Source organism: Blennius ocellaris (genome assembly GCF_963422515.1).
Source record: "Blennius ocellaris genome assembly, chromosome: 3".
Lineage (NCBI taxonomy): Eukaryota > Metazoa > Chordata > Actinopteri > Blenniiformes > Blenniidae > Blennius > Blennius ocellaris.
The window spans coordinates 23010922-23033630 of NC_137652.1; the positions used below are offsets into that span (position 1 = coordinate 23010922).

At 46.6% G+C, this 22709-nt stretch overlaps 1 protein-coding gene across 2 annotated transcripts in view; it reads right to left on the bottom strand.

Moving 5' to 3' along the window:
• sh3pxd2aa (SH3 and PX domains 2Aa) overlaps positions 1-21683 on the bottom strand; it is a 68010-nt gene extending 46327 nt beyond the window's left edge. For both annotated transcript variants that reach the window (XM_080520403.1, XM_080520402.1), the window contains exons 1-3: positions 21613-21683; positions 12964-13039; positions 2650-2726 (exon numbers count right to left, since the gene is read on the bottom strand). In XM_080520403.1, coding sequence (XP_080376529.1) covers positions 2650-2726; positions 12964-13039 — 153 coding nt within the window. In that variant the 5' untranslated portion in view covers positions 21613-21683. The remainder of the gene's footprint in view (positions 1-2649; positions 2727-12963; positions 13040-21612) is intronic.
• Between the last annotated feature and the right edge of the window lie 1026 nt (positions 21684-22709).

Consider the following 22709-nt stretch of genomic DNA (forward strand, 5'->3'; position numbering starts at 1 on the left):
CCCCCTAACTGCAAACAAACCAAGAGCATTCAACTACCAACTACCTGGACTCGGACAAACACTCTCAGCTCTGTAGAGAACCATCAGAGCTGGCAGCACTTTTGTGGTTTTCTGGGCTATTTAAGTCATTTAAGATACAAAAATGGTCAAAGAATATGCCTAGCGCTCATGGCAACAGCAATATGAGGTATCCTGAAAGATAAACAAAGGGGTTTACTTTATCCCATTTCCAAAACCCAGGCAGATCCAGATCCCGCTGGAGAGAATTCCCCTGTGGTGTAAAAGTTCTACAAGCTCAAGGATCCCCCAGAAAATAAGGAACAGATGGATGGACCGAATTATAAATACCGTGTCTGTATTCATGCCCACTTTGCTCGACATCCACCCAGTAGCAGTAAAATCAAAGAGCAGGTCCAGCCACTCCCTTCCTGCATGTTTATAGAGCGAAGCCGCTGCACAGTCAGAGAGACGATCTAATGTCTGCCTCGCCATCTATATTTAATGATCCAATCGGCTCCAACCAAAGGAGCAGTTCGTGCACAGCGCCGGGGTGCCAGCCCGTGAACACACACGACAACACACCTCCACCTTTCATTTAAGTGGCTGCAGACCGAGCCAATGCCGTATTTCATTCATCGGATCCTGTATTATTCAGAGCGCCGGAAACGTTAGCTCGGCTCGCAGCGAGCACCCACAGCTGGCCGCAATCTCCAGAGAGCCAGCCCGACGACCGGCACGAGTAATTGTTCTGCGCCTCACAAACAGGATGCAGGAAGTAAACAGCGAGGCGGCTGTAAACAGTACAGCACTTCAGGTTATTTGGATAATTCCAGAGGAAGATTCTGCAGAGATCAGGTTCATTTAGCATCTGCTTTAGCTTTTGAAACTCACTAAGCTGACACTGACACTACTCTATAAACGTATGCACAGAGACAAATGTGCTGCACACTCTGGGTGCTGCTCCTGAAGTCGCACGCCAAGAGGAAGGAAAGAAGGAAGGAAGGAAGCAAGCCGAGGGAGGGAGGAGGAAAGTATACAAATCTGTGATGGATTTAAAAAAAAATTTTTCAAACGAATAAGAGTGGGGACAGGAAGTGATAAAGCAAGTCTACCCTCAACTGCAGAGTTAACAAAAGCTGACACTTTGGATTTATGTTTCATGGGGAGGGGGCGATAATCAGACCTGTCTTCACTGAAATGAAGGGATGAGAAGCTTGAAAAGATGGAAGTTTTATGTAAAGTTGGTGTAGTTTGATGCAGGCCCGGCTCGACCTCTGAATTCTAACGAGCTCGGAAAACAGAAGCACACTGCAGGGTTTTCATGTCTCAGGGTGCAACATCTCTGTTCGCACGCTTAATTTGAAAGATAACGATCTCTGCTTCCTGAAGCGGATGAGTGGACCAAAACCTTTGAACAGACTCAAACAGTTCCAAACACACTGAAGGGGTTGGAATTAAAAACACAATTCAGACTGGAAACGTCGACAAAGGCCAAACAGATGAGGCTACGGTGGGTAATGGCAGCATCTCTTTGGTGCAAGTCTCTTTTTTCTCGCGTTCTCTTACTAAGAATCAACACAAAGTAGACTGAAGAAGATCTGAGAACTTCATTACACACTGAATTTTCTTTCATTGGGCATCAAGGATGCAATAACTGATGGAACTTTGAACCTAACAGGAATTGAGTCAGTCATTACAATGGCCTATATAGCCTATAAGCTATATAACCATGAACACAAGAAATTAAAGCGCTTACTACAGCATATTCCATGTTGATTTAATTATTTTCACCATAAAGAATATTAGTGAAAGGCATAATCGCCTTCATCAGATGCACACTGGAATGTTGACACATTTACCCTTTATAGAATTTTGCACTGTTGAAAAGCAAACCCTCTCTGGGAGGTCGGAGACTGGAGAGGAATGTGCAAGTGATGTAGTGTGAGGAACGTTTTTTCCTCCGATCACACAGAGAATTCTGCATTTTCATATTGTTGTGGTGCTTTCTTGAGGATTTTCAACACAGAAGGATCAAACAGAATATGTCTACAGACATATTGTCGAAGACCTCTACTAGATTGTGTATGTCTATGCCGTAGGCATACTGTTTTTTTTTTTTTTTTTTATCTTCAAGTACCGCTGAACAGTATGAAATGTATTTTTGCTTTTCGGTACATCCATTGCTGTGTTTGGAGCCTGACTGGCCACCCGTGTTACTCCTGTGACATCACAGCAAAATGGAGGAGGTTGAGAAAGCTCGCTCAGCGGTGATCAAGAATCACAACTTAATTTCAGACAATTTTTGGAGTTGTTTACTAGCAGATGACGGCATTATTACAAAAACATTTTATTATGAAATTTTGTATTTTTTTTTCTTTTCAAAAATGTTTTGGTGTCATGACGTCTTTAAATATACAACGTGTGAAGGAAGCATCAAGATGTGATTGAAATTCACTCATTGTTTCTCATTGTTTCTGATGTAGCGAGTTACATCACAATGACTTCCATGTGACGGGAGTCTGAGCTCTTCGTCTTCATGTGAAAATACTGCACAGATCATGACCTCTGACCCCTGACGGGCCTAGTGTGCTCCCCAGAGCCTGACAGAGGGGGAAATGAAGGATGTTTACAGTAAGGCCTCTTTATTACCCTGCAGTAGTCATCGATGAAACGCAGCCGCTTCATGGCCACGTCTCGCACATGACTCCTCCGGAACAGGATTTTGCCTGGAGGGGAAGGAGAGGGAAAAGAAAAAAAATCAAAACGGAGGGAAGAGGTGAAGGAGAACAGATGATTGACAGAACGAAAGAGGAGAGAACAGACGGGGAAAGAAGCATGCTAGCAGCTACATGTGCTAATACAGCAAAACGTGCCATGTGAACCTCAGTCATGCGAGAAGATATCGCTGATAAATGGAGTCAGAAGAGTCCACATCCCACAGAGGGGGTTTCTGCTGACCCACCCCCTTAGATACCATGGCATTCATCATCTTCAATATCATCATTTGTTTGTCCGCTAAAATTATGTTTAAAAACCTTTAGCTAAAACTAGAAAATTCATTAGATGTTTGTCTCCATGGCAACAGAGGTGAAATGATGTCATCAACCTTTCATTTCACTTCATGTTGTTCATGAGGGGCCTGTCCCATCCGCTGCCTCTTACAGCTTACAGTTGCTTTGATGTAGAAGTTTTCAAGACATGAAAGGCTGAGCTTATGATGTCACAAACTTGAATGGGACAGATGTGGTGATTGGATTCAGAGATAGACAGTGGCACTTCAGACTATACACTGGTAATAGTTTCAACCACACAACACACAAGAAAATGACACTGAACAACCAATCAAAACAACAGAGCAGCCCTCAACTCCCCGGCAAGATGGAACTTCAACAGAATGTCACCGTTCCTCCACCTGTTTCTATTCCTGAAAAACAACGGCCGTATCAGCCGATTGAGTGGCAAAAAAACTGGAGGACGCAGCTGAAGATGGACGATATCGCGTATGACATACATCGGAACAAGATCCTCAACGCTAGACCCATGGTGGACATGTCTCTGCCCAAGACATTCCATTTGAGAGAGAGAATCACACGTTATTCAAAGGCAAAGTTGTCTTGCACCCTAGAGTCCCATCACAAATAAAGAGAGGCACGACATGATGACAAGATGAGCCAACAAAGAAAACAGAGGGAGATGGTTTAAATACACTGGGAAGGGGTGGACAGAGGTGGAACCCAACAATGGGTGCACACAGGGATAAGACCATTGGTTAATTGGAAACATGAAGTGAGACACACAGGGGCAGACACAGAGACCTGACAGTCACCTCCTTGGTGACAGGTCAGACTAAAAAGTAGTTCAAAAAGCCCTATGGATAACCACCCAAAGAGAAGTGTGGCCTGGGGTCGTGGCTTATATGCTAGTGCCTGGTGGCTGGGCCGTTGCTCGCTGGCAAAAAAACTGGAGGATGCAGCTGAAGATGGACGATATCGCGTGTAACATTCATCGGAACAAGATCCTCAAGGCTAGACCTATGGTGGACACGTCTCTGCCCAAGACATTCCATTTAAGAGAGAGAATTACACGTTATTCAAAGACAAAGTTGTCCTACATTCTAGATCCCCAAAGAAATAGCCAGAACATGCAACCCACGTCCCAGCATCCCTAAATCAGTTTTATTGAAGCCCAGGGAACACCCGTGCCAAACAGAAGGGGAAAAACGGGAAACTATAGACTCAGGGGGAAAGACAGAAAATATAGACTCGGGTGCTGGGGTAAGGACTCCGGGAACACAGGAACTTCAAGACTGGGGGGAAATTAGGGACAGAGAGACTGGGGGTAACACAGTAAACCAGGGAACCAACTGCTCAAGAGGACCAGGGAAAGGCCAGATGGGGACAGGTCACAGGCGAATCAGGTTTATTGAAATCCAGGGAACATGAGGAAATGCAGGGGACACAGTTGGTGGGGGAGTTTGAGTACCCGAATGATCCTAGGAGCTATATTGTCAGGGGCTTCATGTCCCCCAGTGGGATCTCCCAAGGCCAACAGGTCCTTGCTGACAGGTCAGACTAAAAATCAGTTCAAAAAGCCCTATGGAAAACCACCCAAAGAGAAGTGTGGCCTGGGGTCGTGGCTTAAGCCCCGTCTCCACCGCACACAAGTGCCGGGACGGAGCGGAGCGGTACGGAGCAGTTCGGAAGCACTAACCCCGACCGAAATTTTGGGTCGCGTCTCCACTGCAGAGAGGAGCGTGAAAAGTGGGCGGGGCTTATGAGCTCCGCAGAAATGTGACATTATAACAGAAAAGAACGTCATCAGATGTAGATCTTATGAATCCTCTGTTGTTGTTTAAATTCTCCACTTTGCACTGTTATTTTTTGCAGCGGAAAAAAAAAAAAGTTACTTTTTGCAGCAGTCATTTTTTGCAGCGGAGAGCTGCAGCCGCAACTTCCGTGTTTGTTGTGAGAGAGCGAGTCGCTCGGCCACTTGCCGGCGACTTGGGGCGACGTGCCCCGCACTCGAGCGCTCGGGTGCGGGGCAAGTGGCCGGAGCGTTCCCCCCGGTTGGCTGAGGCACAGACACGGGAGTCTGAGCTTTGTACTCAAACGCAGGAGGCTCTGCACTCCGGCGCTGATCGCGGTCCGGCAGCACAGCGCCGGAACACGGAGGCGCCGAGCTCCGAGCTCCGAGCTCCTTTTGATCGCTTCCGCGGTCCGTCCCCGTGATAAAGTGCCACTGACCGCGGCTGAACAGAACGCTGACCGCCTCTGGGAAGCGGAGCTGCCGGAGCGCGGTCAGCGCCGGAGACGAAAGCTCCAGACTCCGGTGTCCCGGACACGCATCAGCGCCACAGCCAGCGCTATGCTGCAAACAGAAAACTCCAACGCGTTGCAAAGTCCGAGCCCCGGTCTCCCCCTGCCTCAAGTCCGCTCTTTCACAACAAACAGTAAAGTTGAGCAGCAAAGAAAATAAAATGAAAATAAAAACAACCAGTGCACAGATGACCACACTGACAGCAGAGGCTTCACCCAGCCGGCACATTAAAATATTGAAGGCGTGTAGTAAATCACTGACCAATCAGCAGACAGCAGCTCAAACTCAGACCCGTTCCATGGTCCCCGGCACCCCAACGGAAGGGTAGCGGAAAAGCGGTTGCCTTTGGAGCGGTCTGGAGCGGTTTAGACTGCATTCCTGTCGTGACACGCGAACTGGAGCGGTTTAGACCAGTCTAGGCTGGTACTTTTTGTGCGGTGGAGACGGGGCTTTATATGCTAGTGCCTGGTGGCTGGGCCGTTGCTCGCTGGGGGCCCGGCTGAGCCCAACTCGAAGAGACGACGCGGGCCCCTTATCATCCTCCTGTGAGCCCACCACCCACAGAGGCTACCATAGGGGTCAGGTGCAGTGTGGATTGGATGGCAGTCAACGGCAGGGGCCTCGAAGGCCCAATCCCCGGACACAGAATCTGGCTTTTGGGACATGGAATGTGACCTTCCTGGGGGGAAGGAGCCAGCGCTTGTGCGGGAGGCTGACAGATACCGTGTAGATACCCCTTGACAGGGGCTGAACACTCCACTTTTCTGGAGTTGTTTCCCTACGCAAGTGGGGACAGGTCTCTGACTTCGCCCTGTGTTCCTTAAGTCTCTGGATGCACAGGGATTGTCATGGCTGATATGCCTCTATAACATCAAGTGGTGGTCAGGGACAGTACCTCTGGACTGGCAGACCAGGGTGGTGGTCCCTCTTTTTGCTAGGAGTCACACACCTCGCTCCAGCACCGGATCCTCTCTGGTACTCCTGCAGGCAATCAGCTAATTGATTGCCTTGCATTCTTAAGCCCTGCAGTGAGGTGGGTCCGGTGCCAGAGGATTGTCTATGCTCCAGTCCGTGCTGCCTGGTCCGCCTGTGGCTGCTGCCGCAGGTGAGTCGGTGTTGTCCTCCCCGGGAAGTGAGTGCCCTCCCCGGGGAGGTCCCCGTTCCTGTTTCCTGACGCCAGAGATTCCCCGGGTCCCGTCTCGGTTCCAAGAAGCCCCCCAGAGATTCCCCGGGTCCCGTCCCGGTTCCAAGAGGCCCCCCCAGAGATTCCCCGGGTCCCGTCCCGGTTCCAAGAAGTCCCCCCAGAGATTCCCCGGGTCCCGTCCCGGTTCCAAGAAGTCCCCCCGGGTCCCGTCCCGGTTCCAAGAAGTTCCCCCCGGGTCCCGTCCCGGTTCCAATAAGTCCCCCCCCCCCGGGTCCCGTCCCGGTTCCAAGAAGTTCCCCCCGGGTCCCGTCCCGGTTCCAAGAAGTTCCCCCCGGGTCCCGTCCCGGTTCCAAGAAGTTCCGCCCGGGTCCCGTCCCGGTTCCAAGAAGTTCCCCCCGGGTCCCGTCCCGGTTCCAAGAAGTTCCCCCCGGGTCCGGTCCCGGTTCCAAGAAGCCCCCCAGAGATTCCCCGGGTCCCGTCCCGGTTCCAAGAAGTTCCCCCCGGGTCCCGTCCCGGTTCCAAGAAGCCCCCCAGAGATTCCCCGGGTCCCGTCCCGGTTCCAAGAAGCCCCCGAGAGTTCCCCCGGGTCCACGCACCGTTCCAGCTCCCCTTTTCCCTGTTTTCGCAATAAAACTGACATTTGCACCCGATTCCCTGCTTTGAGGTCTGCTTCTGGGTTCAAGCCCCACGCACCGGCTCCCAGCCGTGACACTTTTAAAGAAAGGTGATCGGAGGATGTGTTCCAACTACAGGGGATCACACTCCTCAGCCTCTTTGGGTAAGTCTATTCCAGGGTAGAGGAAAATCCGGTCATTAGTCAAACTTCAGATCCAAGAGTAAGTAAACTTTATTTATAAAGCGCTTTTCACAGACAGCGGTCACAAAGTGCTTCACAGGAGTGGGTATATCTAAAAGATCATGTGATCAGGTACAAAATTTAAGAGCTTAAAATGCAAAGATGTAAAGAGCACAGAGTCGGTGGTCTAATAATGCTTCACAGTGCTAAGGATACATAAAACTCAAGTTGATAAATTGGGAGATATAAAAATGCTTAAAATGCAGAAGCAGTACAGGTCAGCTCAGTCTAAAATGCTGGAAGAAACAGGAATGTTTTCAGGTGCTTTTTAAAAGCATCAACTGAGGCCAGAGGTGGGAGCCAGTGAAGAGATTTTAATACAGGTATTTTTGTCATTTCTGGCACCGTGTGAGACGGCTGCCTCTCCAGTAGCTCTTTTAACTTTTTATCACTTTTTTATCACTTTGGTCCGATTCTACTCTTCTTGCGAAGAGTGTGTGTGCCTTTCTTTCTTTATCCTATGGATTATTTTAACTCTAACATGACACATGGTGGCAGCTTTCTCACTTATTCGAGAGAGGAACTGCCGGCTCAACGAACAATGGGACGAGCCGGGATACGACCCGTCATCCCGGCGGAGCTGAGGAGGAGACTCCGGGGCTGCAAGGCTGGAGCTAAGCTAAAGGCCAACCTTGCGAACAGCCGGAGGCGCTACAAACCATCGATTCCCTCCGTCATCATGGGGAACGTGAACTCACTGCCGAACAAGATTGACGAGCTGTCCGCGCTGAACAACCATCGGATCTTCAGTGAGAGCAGCCTGTTCATCTTCACGGAGACATGGCTAAACCACCTCGTACCGGACGCTAACGTGGACCTGCCGGGATTCACCGCTGTGAGAGCGGACAAAGACACGGAAGCGAGCGGCACAAGAAAAGGTGGGGGGATCATCATGTACGTAAACAACCGGTGGTGTAACCCAGGACATGTATCTGTAAAGACTGTGTGGTGTTGCCGGGACCTCGAACTGTTAACCATTAGCCTGCGGCCATATTACCTGCCGAGGGAGTTCAGTCACGTGATCTCCATCGGTGTTTACATCCAACCGAGAGCAGACGCAGCCACCACATGTGAGAAGATCCACTCTGTCACTGCCAGGCTGCAGACACAGCACCCAGAGGCATTCATCATCATCTGTGGGGACTTCAACCATGTAACTCTGGACTTTACCCTGGCTGTTTTTCACCAAGTTGTAGACTGTCCTACAAGGGACAACAGGACAATAGATCTGCTGTATGCTAATGTGAGGGATGCATACAGAGCCACACCGCTCCCCCTACTGGGAAAGTCAGATCACAACTTGGTTCATCTACAGCCACAGTACACTCCCCTGGTCCAAAAGCAGCCCTTCACAACACGCTCCACAAGGAGGTGGTCCCCTGAGATGGAGAGTGCCCTGAGAGACTGTTTTTATACCACGGACTGGGATGTGCTGATCAACCCACACAGTGAGGACATAAAGGGGCTGACACACTGCCTGACGGACTACCTTAACTTCTGCACAGACGTGGTCTGCCCTGTTAAGACTGTCCACTGTTACCCAAACAACAAGCCCTGGGTAACACAGGAAGTAAAAGCTGTCCTCAACAAAAAGAAGGCTGCCTTCAGGAGCAAGGACAGGGAGGCCATGAAAGCAGTACAGTGGGAGGTGAAACACTGTGTGAGGGAAGCCAATTACAGCTACAGGAGAAAGGTGGAGCAGAAGCTAAGGCAGAACAACATCAAGGAGGTCTGGGAAGGTGTGAGGACCATCATAGGCCACAACAGCAAGACCAGAGTTGAGGGGGGGGACAGTGGAGTGGGCGAACGAACTGAACGACTTCTTCAACAGGTTCAACCAGTCCTTGTCCCTCCCCACCCCCTCCATCACGGGTGCCACCTCTCCTCCCAACAACACTTCTCCCCACAGACACCCCCCCCCCACCTCAACAAAATCACAAGACACTGCAGCAACACTCTCCTCCCTCTCCCCTCTCACTTCAACGCAACCACCGCCTCACATCACCACAGACCAGGTCAGAGGACAGCTGAGGAAGCTTAAGCCCAGGAAAGCAGCAGGCCCGGACATGGTCTGTCCAAGAATGTTGAAGACCTGCGCTACAGAACTGGGGGAACCGCTACAACGGGTCTTCAACCTCAGTCTGCAGGTGGGGAGGGTGCCCACCCTTGGAAGACATCCGGCATTGTCCCAGTATCTAAAAAGAAACGGCCCAGTGAGCTGAATGACTTCCGACCGGTGGCACTCACATCACACCTCATGAAGACGTTCGAGCGGCTCTTCCTCAGCCTCCTCAGACCCCAGGTACAGCATATCCAGGATCGCCTGCAGTTTGCCTACCAGCCAGATGTCGGTGTGGAGGATGCCATCCTCTACCTCCTACATCGGGCCCACTCCCACCTGGTCAAGGGAAGTGGCACAGTGAGGATCCTTTTCCTGGACTTTTCAAGTGCCTTCAACACGATCCAGCCCCTTTTGCTCCAGGACAAACTAAAGAGCATGGGAGTGGACCCTTATCTGGTGGCCTGGATCTCCTGCTACCTCACCGACAGACCACATAATATGTCAGGCTGAAAGACATCATGTCTGACACTGTGATCAGCACCACTGGAGCCCCCCCAGGGCACAGTGCTGGCCCCTCTTCTCTTTACCCTGTACACCTCGGACTTCTGCTACAACACAGAGCTGTGTCACATACAGAAGTATGCTGATGACACAGCCATCGTTGGATGTATCAGGGATGACAGAGAGGAGGAGTACCGGGGTCTGGTGGGGGATTTCGCTGTCTGGTGCCACAGTAACCGCCTGGAGCTCAACACTTCCAAGACGAAGGAGCTGGTCATGGACTTTGGGAAGTCCAGACCAAAGCTGAGACCAGTCCTTCTGGAGGGAGAGGAGGTGGAGGTTGTTGACTCCTACAAATACCTGGGACTGTGGCTGGACAACAAACTGGACTGGGCAACACACACCAGCTACGTGTACAGGAAGACACAGAGCAGGCTGTACTTCCTGAGGAGACTGCACTCCTTCAACATCTGCAGAAAACTGCTGTGGATGTTTTACCAGTCTGTTGTGGCCAGTGTCCTCTTTTACACCGTGGTGTGCTGGGGGGCCAGCACATCCAAGAAGGACACGTCAAGACTGGACAAACTGATCCAGGCGGGCCGCTCTGTGGTCGACATGAAGCTGGACTCTCTGGTGATGGTAGTAGAGGCAAGAACATTGAAAAAATTGCTGGACATTATGGACAATACCAGCCACCCTCTGCATGCCGTCATCATCAACCAGAGGAGCCTGGTTGCTATGCTACCCAACTCATAACTCATAACCCTGTATGTAATCACAGTGCATTTTTAATGTCACCTGTCACTTTATATTTTATTTGGAGTTCTTATTCTTTTGCTATTTCTACTTAGTTAAGGTTAGTGAAGAGTCTATATAATATTGTACATAATTATTTATCTTATTTTATTTTTTTAGACTTATCCTATTTTATTTCTTTTTTATTCTTTGCTCTCTGCGTGCTGTTCCTGTCCTGTTAAAGCTGCTGGAACTCAAATTTCCCTGAGGGAGTCATCCCAAGAGATTAATAAAGTTGCTCTGAATCTGAATCTGAATCTGAATCTGAATGTGGAACAGCCTCGCAGCAGAGTTTTGAACATGCTGAAGGTGAGCCAACTATTTTTTGTTAAGGCAGGTGAAAAGGCTGTTGCAGTAGTCAAGCTGCGAGGACACACATGTATGGATGATCATTTCAAGCTCCCCCTTAGACACCATGGGCCTGAGCTTAGCAATGTTGCGCAGCTGAAATAACCAGTTTTTGACCAGCTGTCTTGAATGGTGCTCGAGTGGCATAGCTTGATCAAAAAGAGGAACGATGCGGTTTTTGTCCTGGAACACTGGACCAGCTCTATAGTCTCCACCGAGTGCTCGAAGGTTCATGTGAGTTCAACCAGCCAGTCCACATGTGTTTTGTGTATCTGGAGAAGGCATTCCACCATGGCCCTTGGGACATCCTGGAGGGTTGCTCCGGGAGTATGGAGTCAGGGTTAGGGTTAGGGTTAACCCTAACCCTAAGGAGTCTGGAGTATGGAGTGTTTACAGTGTATTGTTCTTTGTGTGCATGTGTGTGTGGTTTTATCACAATAAAAACCAACAGTGCCAACTCGTCGCTTGGCCTGCAAACTACATTGCATTCGGTTTTTCTGCCATTGCAGTGTAAATGGACATTGTTTTCAGAACGTTGCCATGTACATGCAAAACTTTTCTAAAATGAAAACGGAAAAACGATGCGTTTGCACTTGAAACATTGTCCTGTAAATGGGATCTAAATCAGGTCCAACTTCTGCTACACATTGAAGAATTTTAATAATCTTACAAGTTTACACCGAGCCATATGTATGACACGATTCTGATGAACTTTGGGGGTGACATGACGTTAGCTATATGTAGATTGCATGATGAAAACGCAAGCTGGATTGCAGCCTACAATATACTTGAGTCAACGTCGTAGCAATAAAAGCAAGAATAAGTGTGCATCATTCACAAAAAAGGAACTTTTGAAACACAAACAGAGGGATCGCATTTGTGTGTTTGGAAAGAAGTCCCAAAAATGTTTGTTTACATCCCACATACTTTTTTGTACTATTGTAACCACAAAACATTTATTTGGGTTTAGCGCCAGTGTTACACTAATCTTTACGTCATTTCATAATATTTCTATTGGTTAGTTAGTTGACGGAGGTTGCAGCAGCAGTCACAATCCAAATTTCTGACACTGTCAGAATTGTATCGCACGCTGCCTTTGATCGTAAGACCATGCCTGTCTGACAATGCGACATAGGACCAATTTAGAATCAAGATTAAAGAAATGGCCACAATTGTCTCCCAATTGTTATCTTTTGAATGGCCAGAAATTGCAGTGTGCTGCTGGAGCATACACGAAAGACTTTAATGGTTTTTTTTAATGTTGCTTCCGAACACACTTTCACCTGATGCACCACCAGCGGGACGCCATGGACTCATTCTGTTAAAAACAATAACTTATTGTAGACTGAGGTGAAATTCTATGTATGATAATATGGTATTAAACATCCATCAAAAAGCCTGCTATTTGATTAATATGATAAACTGCAAATTCTTTACTACTCAAAATGACTTCTGTTCAGGTTTAGTCCTCGGTGTGTGAGTCACATCAGGTTGTGAGCCTTCTGGTGTCTGTGTGATTAGTAGAATCACTGCCATAAACACAACCATCGATCACAGCCTTTACTGTCTGTGTGTGTGTGTGTGTGTGTGTGTGTGTGTGTGTGTGTGTGTGTGTGTGTGTGTGTGTGTGTGTGTGTGTGTGTGTGTGTGTGTGTGTGTGTGTGTGTGTGTGTGTGTGTGTGTGTGTGTGTGTGTGTGTGTGTGTGTGTGTGTGTGTGTGTCATCAAATGAGCAAAATTCATGCATAATCATCGCCTGAGTCAGAGTCAAGGAACAAACAGCGCACAGACGTGCAGGCATGAAAACACAGCTGAGATTTAAAAGTCACACATAGTGCTTCGTCAGCAGTAACGCACACACGCAGACACACACAGCTCGTGTTGAGTGCACCCATGCAATATTAATGTGTGAGGCTGTTGCGGCGGGGCAGCAGACGGTTACCTGGGAGAAAGGGGATGATCCTCTTCTTGGGGTCTTTCTGCCCTCCCTCGATCGGGAACTTGTCGAGAATCTGCATCTGTGGAAACACACGCACGCCAAAACAGCTCAGCTTCATGGCTATTGTGTCTTTACGATTTATTTTCTGCATGTGTGTGTGACGTAATTCCATCCAGATCTGTCCCATCTCATGTTTTACACACATTTCAAAATAATTTCTCATGTATTTTTTAACTAGTTTTGAAAATCCTTTGCATAAGTTTATGGTTACATTCATATTTCAGGTGAGTTGTGGATTTCAAATCGTTTATGTGTTTTTCTTTTTCACTCTGAACTGGTTTTCAACATCAAAAAGTAAAACTGGTTCAAAGAACAGGTCAAACCAGGTCAAACTAAGTCAGACCAGGGGCCCGTGGACACACAGCAACAATTTCAAGGGAAAATGCTAAACTCCATTCCTGGAGCTCCACTGAAAACACAACTTTTTGATAATCGCTCCCGAAAATGCTTGAAAACGGGACAAGAACCTGACGTTCTGGAAATGCTAGGGACCCGTCTGTTTATTGGCAGCAGAAACGCTGCTCCTACGTATGCTCAGCACGGCTCTAATAAATAGTTTTTTCTGCACATGTGTGAGTAGATGGACCGTCACAACAATGGCGGCCTTCAGAGTGGCTTGACTCCCAGTCTATCGTCCATATTGGTAGTTTTATAGTTGAGAGTCACCTGGAACAGAATTCAATTCGTCGTCTGTCCATATGGATGTCTGTGTGCTCCCACTGTTCATGTTTATAGCGCATTGGTCTCTCCACGCATGTGAGTGTGTGGTTTTATGACAAAAACAACAAACAGCACCAACTCGTGGCCTGGCACGCTAACTACATTGCAATCCAAAAGCGATACATTTGAAACATTGCCATGGAGACGGGGATCAGGTCCACGTGGTCCATTAAGCTGCTTGCATTAATGCCACACTGAACGATTTTAAACAAAGTTCACAGCGAGCGACACTGTATGACACGAATCTAATGAACCGTGGGTACGACATGAAGTTTGCTGTGTACACAATGAAAACGCAAGCCGAGTCGCAGCCCGCGATGTACGCAAGTCAACGTGATTGCGCAAGAATAAAACGTCATAAGTGTGCGCCTTCAATCCTGGTCAGACCAAGTGAGACAACTTGCATCTGACATGCTTTTTTGCACACGGACCTCCTTTCCTTCAAAACAAACACGAGCGTGAGTCCAGGTGGTGAATTTCTCTCCACACAGAGAAGAAAGGCGGCCAAAATAAATAATAAAAGAAAGAAGAAGAAAACACACACACACACACACACACACACACACACACACACACACTCACACACACACACACACACACACACTGGTGCCAATGCTTTGCTCCACTTCTCAGACTTCACTGTCTCCTTGGTAACCAGCACGGAGAGACGGCCTAGACGAGTTGTGAAGAGCCGTGATTGGACGGCGGTGTGCAGCTCTGGACCACTGCTGGGAATGTTGGCGTCAGGTAAAAAAATAAAAAAAATAAAAAAAATCGGTTCTTCTCTAAGCTGTCGGTCCCAGTGACGTCATGTTGACTGTTTGTTTCAGAGCTGAACACGGGCACACACACACACACACACACACACACACACACACACACACACACACACACACACACACACACACACTTTACCGTGCTTAAAATAATATCCATCCCAAAGCTTGCCACAGCATGCATTTTAAATATTTTGGTCACATTTGTTACTTTTTTTTTTTAAGCATCATTTTGATTAGTTTAAGATAAAAAAAAACATTTGTATGCATCTTATAATATATAGAAGATTTCTGCTACATTCGGGTTATATTTTGTCATATTTTAGACACATTTTCAAAATAATTTCAACTAGATTTGGACACATTTTTAAAAGCTTTGATCATATTTTTGAGCAAGTTTGAACTTGGATTGGTTCTGGCCAATTTCTGACATATTTCAGACCATTTTGATTAAAATTTGACATATTTCAGACATATTTTGTTGTTTTATGGTGTTGAAAAGAATGTGGGGCATTTACAAATTTGGAATATATTCTATTTTAGTTGTGGTCAAACTTCACATATAACATAGACTCATATAGAACATAATATAGACAAAATCTTTGTTAAAATTGGACTTATCACCATATTTTGGACTATTTTTAAAAGTATTTTGGACTAATTATGATTCAAATATAAACATGTTTAAGACTAGTTTTGCACATTTTTGGGACAAATTTGTAACGACACAGGTTACATGTGAATATCATATCCCTATCACGTCAGTACCATATCATACAGATATATTGTCGACATTGTGTCACGATATCATCAGTATCATATCTGTATCGTGTCCATTTAATATTTATACCATGTCACTTTAATATCAGTATCATACCTCTGTCATGTCAATATCTTATTATTTTGTACCATTGCGTATAGGGAATAGAGTTGAGATTGTGCCAGTATATTATCGGTATCATTGCACAACTGATGATGTGTCGTATTGGGAGGCACCAGGTGGTCTCCTTCAAATCGAACCCCAGCCAAAAGGACGTTGCCGTCAACAACGAGGATCTGAGTCATCAAGGGATTTTAACATCTGGTCCTCATAAGGATATGAATATCATATTGTTTCATATCAGTATAACGTTGAGATATTATCAGTATCATTTCTCTTTCGTGACGGTATCGCGTCAACATCAGGATCGTATCGTACCGTTTCACATCACTATCAAGTAACTTTGATATCATATCAAATCAGTGTGATCTCCAGATATCATCGGCATCATATCTGTATGGGGTCAGGGTCGGTATCAAACATCAGTAAATCTCGACCCCACCGTGCTCATTCACTCACTGCAGGACACTGACGCAGTGGAAGAAGTGTGACAGCTGGTGGAGATTTTGCCACCAGCAGAGGTCTCACGTCTCTCTCTCATGAACCAGCCAAACAAGGACCCTGTTATTCTCCATGTGAAAGAAGCTCAGGAACCATCTGAGGAGCTATTTCTGTCACCACACTGACACACATACCACATCACAGCCTTTATCTCAACCCCCTGTACATCTGATCATCCGAGACACAGACAGACAGACAGACAGACAGACAGACAGACAGACAGACAGACAGACAGACAGACAGACACACACACACACACACAAAATAGAGCCTCTAAAAAAGGAGCTCGGACAGTCAGGACAGTTACTGTGAATGACTGATGTCTCACTTCCTGTCTGTGGTCATGTGACTGCAAGGGTTCACCCAAGACCTCGTCACGCACACACACTCACACACACATAACCTGTGGAACGTCTCATGACTGGCGGGACGAAGCAGCCATGTGATGGTGGTTGCGTTACCGCGGCAACATGTTGATAAGAGATGGCAAATTTGCAGTTGGTGATGAGTTCAGTGACCTCGTGTTGTTTCGCGCAAAGCAAACATTCTCTCATTTACCAGGACTCCTTCATACCCACAATGCAACACAACGAGTCCCTGGCCTGAGGTCTACCTTCACATTTTGGTTTTGCAGTGAGAATCTGAAGTCAAAAAAATTTCCAAAAACAAAGTGACGAATGCATCGCAAAGAATTAGTGACATTAATTTGAAACTTCAATAATAGAAGTTTCAGAATTAAACATTGTGTTTTTGTTTGCACAGCAGGAAGTAACTAAAATATGTTTCATGCGATGTGTCGATGTAACGATATGATTCACAATGAATGAAAACACTTTTGTCGAAGACGTTAATGTCTTTCTTCTTTGTTCTTCCGAATAACAGTGCTCTTTCTCTCGACAATGATTTACACCGGAAGTGAAGCATTTATTGATAAACTGAGGAGCCTTGCAGTAATTTGTGTCCTGACAATGGAACTCCAAACAATGACAGTCTTCCTCCTCATGGTGCCAGACTCTGCTCGAGATGACGCTGGAGAACCAGATTGGGTCTCTCCCGGCTCGTCCCCGGAGTCTTGTCAGGGGCCCTGAGCAGCCTGAGCGACTGTCCCCACCCTGCAGCTGCCGTCCCGCTGACAGCCACATGAGGCCGAGCGCCACGCCGTGTTGACACGTCCGAGGACACGGCTCTGAATCTCTGGACAAACCCTCCTAATGTCTCCCGGGAACCCAGCCACACCCCTCAGGAGCATGCAGACTCTCAGCTTTCACCCCGGTGTGAGGATCCAGACCTGCTGTCATCACTTTATATTTAGAGGCGACTGTGAGGGGCTGTCTGGGAAACCTCTCCCCCAACCTCACACTGATTGTGACTCTGCTGAAAATGAAAATCACCAAAGGTAAAAGTCTTGCATGTTGAGCTGTTGACAGCTGAGGAGTTCTCTCAGTATTATCCATGATTGTAATTACAGAAACAAAAAAGCATATAAAAGAATTAAGGCAGACAAAGCGATAAACGTATGAAAATAACTGCTGGAATGAAAAAATATGTATACTATGAAGAAAATGTCGATAAACGGATATAAGGAGCAGATTTTCTATGGTAAGGAAGCACATTGTGCGATAAAATGGCAACACACACACACACACACACACACACACACACACACACACACACACACACACACACAAGGCTGGGGAATGTTCCTGAGGAAAGTCGGCGGAGAAAATGCAGGCATCATTAAAACCTCTATTTGTTCAATCATTGCTTATTGACCTGATCACAGAGATGGCTTCTCTGATTGGCTGAGCAAGGAATCGACCCCCCCTCCCCACTGATACTGTACCGGTATATAAGAAGGCCCAAATGAAACACAAGAAAGCTCCAGTTTGAGCTGCTCGCAGTACGCTAAAAGAGATTCGCTAACACGGCTATGCTTAAGAAACTATGCATATGGTTTCTGACATACTTGTTTTAGCAAACAGAAATATGCAAACAGAGGCATATTAATAGACATGTGTTCGGATTTTAGCCATTTTCAGTTTCCGGTTTGGTTTCCTTGAAATAATGAAGCTTTTTGTTGCTCTCATCTCCGATCTCTTCTAACGTTTTTGACAAGTTTTTTTTCTTTTCTCGAGATGTCCCACAATTGGCTCCACTGTGCTCGGTCGTCCTAAATTTAGCCCACCCCGCTGATCCCTTTCACCCGGCTGTGGGAAACGCTAACATACACCCCCCCAAACCCCACCTCTGGGCCCCTAGTGGAGCGAGGACCTTGGCCGAGGCGGTCCTGTCAGAGTGCCTGATTGTAACTCAGTAGAACAGGTCCAGTGTTCTGTGTGTTGGTGTCCTTCCTCCTCCTTCTCTGCCATAAATAAAAACAGCGGCCTTCATTCTGCCCCGCCAACAAAGCGCCCCTCATCGGGGTGAGTTACAGTGCGTCCACTGAGCACCTCAAGGACAGATGGGCTGAGGCGGCTGGCTGATAGGGCTGCAGACAAGTTTCTGTCAGGGGTTTGAAACGTCCTTTAGAGCGAACAACATTGTGACCAGCAAGCTGACAATTAATGCTAATGCTAACAGTGTGTCAAAGCACGACAGGGACAGCAACTGTTCCCATTTGCCCACAGAAAACTTAACAGAACTGTAACTCTGTGAGTAGTAACCCGTCACTAGCAAGTCATTGCTTAAAGTAGCGCTGACAAAGTTACAGATTGCTTTTTTAATTTACAGGTTATTCTGTTGTTGAGTGACTGAGGTCCGTTGACGTCACGTCAGTCTGTACATGTTTTATTTCTCCTGACTCATCGCAGTGGTTTGGAAGTAGCTCGGCCTTAAACTGAGTTGTTACTGCTAAATTCTTAAGCTTTATGAGACAATTAGGCCAAAACCCAAAGCAGATTTGTAGGTTTTCGCTCTACTTTGCACATGCTTTATCAATTAGCATTAGCTAGACAACATCAACTGAAGCAGTGGAACGTTCCCACCAATTACTGTGCACACATTAAAGCTGCTAACTCATTGTTATAACCCATTTTCACACGTTAGCCTTCCATTTACTAACTTACTGGTATTTTCAGTTTTCCGATGCTACTTGTTGACGTTTGGGATTCTGTAGTTTCACTTTTCGTTTCATTTTTAGCATACAGAATGAACTAAAACAAAAGAAGTAGTGATTTTAACGGTTCATGGCCTGATTTTTAAATCCTTGCTTCTATTTTTAGTCACTGAAATGTGGCTGAGGGAGTAACAACATATTTCTCTGTGAAGTGACAAACTCAGATCAACAGATTTATTACCTAATTTAAATATTATAGTGGGCCAGTTCCATTCTGCTGATGTTTAAAAATACATAGTAAATCATTTTACCCATTGGGGTGGGGGGGTGAAGTTAGAGCCTGGCACGGTTCAATTTGCTCCAGGAAACCCTGAAATTATTCGAAAGACAATGGCAAAAGGCGGCAGAGAGAAGAGGAAGGCAGTTTTCTCTCCCTGGTGATGTGGGCAATGTGGGATCAGCCCATTTTTACCAAAGTAGATGACTCCCTGCAGGGCCATTCTGGAAATATTTCACATTAATATATTCCCTCTATTATCTGTAAATGGGCTCTTTTTTTACTAAGTAGCACAAACATGGCTGCTGTTATATTTTACTCTCAGTTCAGTCGGTGTGTAAATGTAACCGGGCATCAGAGGGCCGAGCAGTCGGGCCGTGATCCAAGACATCAAACAAATTGGTGAGCGTCTCACATTAAAGCCTGCAAGGCTTTATTTCCTGCATTAGCACACACTACATGAAGAGCCGGCTTTTCTTTGGGGACAGAAGTCGGTCAGAACAACATCTGTGGCTGCTCCGGGTTGGACGGACGCCTGCAGCTGAAACCAGCGTGTTTCCAGGAAAACCGGACAACTCCGGCTATTACCGGAAAAACTGCGCTGGAAACCAAAGTTTGAAGGAGTCTCAGTGCGACTGTTTGGAGGAGCCTCACATGTTTCGTCGGGTGAAAGCTGCACATTCTCGACAGCACATGAATGTCCAATATGTTACGTATGTTACTGACAGTAGCATAGCTAGATTAGAACATTAGGTTTTAAAGCAACATTCCCTACAGTGACACAACTACTTGCATTATGTAACACAATATGATAGGAGGCAGTATTACAGTGTGTATTAATATAAATAAAATTACTATGTTCATCCTCTACTCCCTTTTTACCATGATTTGTTTTTAAAGAACGCACACTAGACCCCCCCCCCCACCCGAGTCCCATAAATAAGAAGCTGAGGACTTTAACACCAAAGCTGATTTAAAAAGCAGCCAAAATTTTACTGGACGATCCGATTAAAGAAACAAACAGAGTTGTGCAATCTTTGACCCACAAACTCAACAAGCTCTATCTGACTGGAGCGAATCCATCCGTGAAGCATTCGGGTTCATTGCCCCCCTTCCCCAAGGGAGGACCTTCACACTTTGTCTTTGTACTCCACAATTGGACCAATCAGCAGTCAGTCGGGGGGCGGGGGGGGGGGGGGCGTCTATTTCACATCATCAATGGGACCTTTCAGAGAGGAACCTTCCCTCTACTGATTGGAACATCATTTCCTGCTGCACCAACACACTGCCGCCATTGACGTGTGCCCCCTGGAAAGCGTTCACCGCTGCCCTTATACTTTTACTAGTGACCCACAGACCTCAGGAGCAACATACATATGGTCTCAGCTTGCTGGAGGCTGAAGGTGGGGGGTGGGGAGGATGGGAGGGTACACAAACATTGGACCAGTCAATCTGAGAGACCTATCGAAGATATTCATGGCAAACTGCTTCATTCCAGAAGCTAAAAAAAGTCCCAAAGAGAGAAGCTTGACATTGTAAAGGTGCAGTAACTAATTTATGCACTGTGACATTTGTGCAGCAGGTGGCAGTGCTGAGCCACAATCGCTGAACAAGCTAATATCTTAGCTACATTTTACTACAAAACCTTGTGGTACGCCATGGAATGACAACCAGGAACAAGCAGGAATGGTTTGTAGACTTTGTTTTATTCCTACGGGCGATACACTGGACGTCTACACGTTGTACCGCAAATTTACCATTATGGTTATCGACTGGCACTATATATATATATGTAAATAGCAAAAGTTTTGGGCTGCAGGATATCCAGTGAACGCATGACATGCAAAAGCAGCAGTTCAGTAGACACTGTTCATGTCTTTGCACGTTAAGTTTTGTCAATAACAATTTCAACTCTCTTACTTAGTCAATTCATGATATATCATGCAGCACACATTTTTTTTTGGTACTTTATACGTTAGAAAAGACCTAAAATTGAACAAATTTCAGTCAGTGAGTGGAAAATGAGATGGTTCCAAATAGCTAAACAGGATGTTTAGAGGGTAAGTGAAGGAAATCATACACATTGCAGCTTTAAAAAAAACACCAAACACATGAAGGGTGTCAGCAGACCCCCCCCCCCCCCCACCACCCCTCCCCAGACCCCCTGCAGAGCATGCTACATTAAACCGAGGAGGATTTCTTGCTTGTGCTATAAAAAGGAAACAAGTCTGTCATCCCGCTGACGTTTTGAGGGCAAAGTGAGGCGAGAAAAGAAGATGGAAGGAGGGGAAACACAAACGATCCAAACAACACCCCCAGCCCCCCCCAAACAAAATCATTGTGCCCCACAGATCCACAGAGGCCACCAGGTGAGGAGGCTTACCTGAAGGTCGAAGAACTTGCTGTATCTCCGGTAGATGATGTGTGACGTGTTGTCAGAGTACGTCACATTGATGAGGTACACCTGCAGGAACAAACACACGTTCAGAAATACTGAACTGTAAAAAAATGGGGTCTGGGGGATGCCTTTTTCTGGATGGATTGATGGATGGAGGGACTGTAATACCAGTGGATTCATGTTTAGATCAGAAGGTACAATCTCAGAAAAAGCAGCTGAGCTGTCAGATTATGCATTAGACAGAGAGTTTGAACCCGCCCCCTCCATGATGTCCTGGTCACCAGCAGGAACTTCAGGAACACATACATTTCAGCAAAGGGCACAACAGTGCGCCACAGGAGATCCTTCATTCCTGTGGCAAAAGGACTCTAGAACTCCTCTCTGTAAATAGCGCTTGTACGGTTTGCCTGTTAATCTCACTCTGCTATGCTACACCATTCACCGCTGAGCTTAACCCCATATATATTGACATTAGATCTAATATTACCTTTTTAACTTTAATCTGCAATATTGATGACACCACTTCAACTTCTATCCAATTCATTCAGATATGTCACCAGAATGTCCCGCTGGTAATAAAAGAAGTATTTCTGATTCTGACTCAAGCTTCACTGAGCTTATCTCCACCACCACAGAGACACTGAGGAAGGACAAACTGAAAGGATTCCACAACAGAGCAGCAGGTTAAATGGAACCGATATGCTGCTCGCACTGCATCCCACTCCGATCGTGCACACACATCCCGTCATCACAGAGTGATTAGCTCAGATGAAAATGGGACTCTGCAGGCAGAAGGTTTTCCTCCACCTGCGGTCTGCCATGTTTCTGAGAGGGTTTCTGACTTGTGCAGCTTTACCAGTGATCTAACTTCCCAGTGAGCAAACTGCTCTCCGACTTTGTCCTCACAACACACCATGTCTCTTGTCCTCTTTTACAATTTCAGTGACACAGTTTCCCAAAATATCTTCACGCTGTTTGGGAACGTTGGTACAACAATGCTGTTATCAGAGCAGGAAGAGCTGACTGCTGAGAATATGGAGGATCTGAGTACAAACCGACAGAACCAATATTTCCCATTAAAA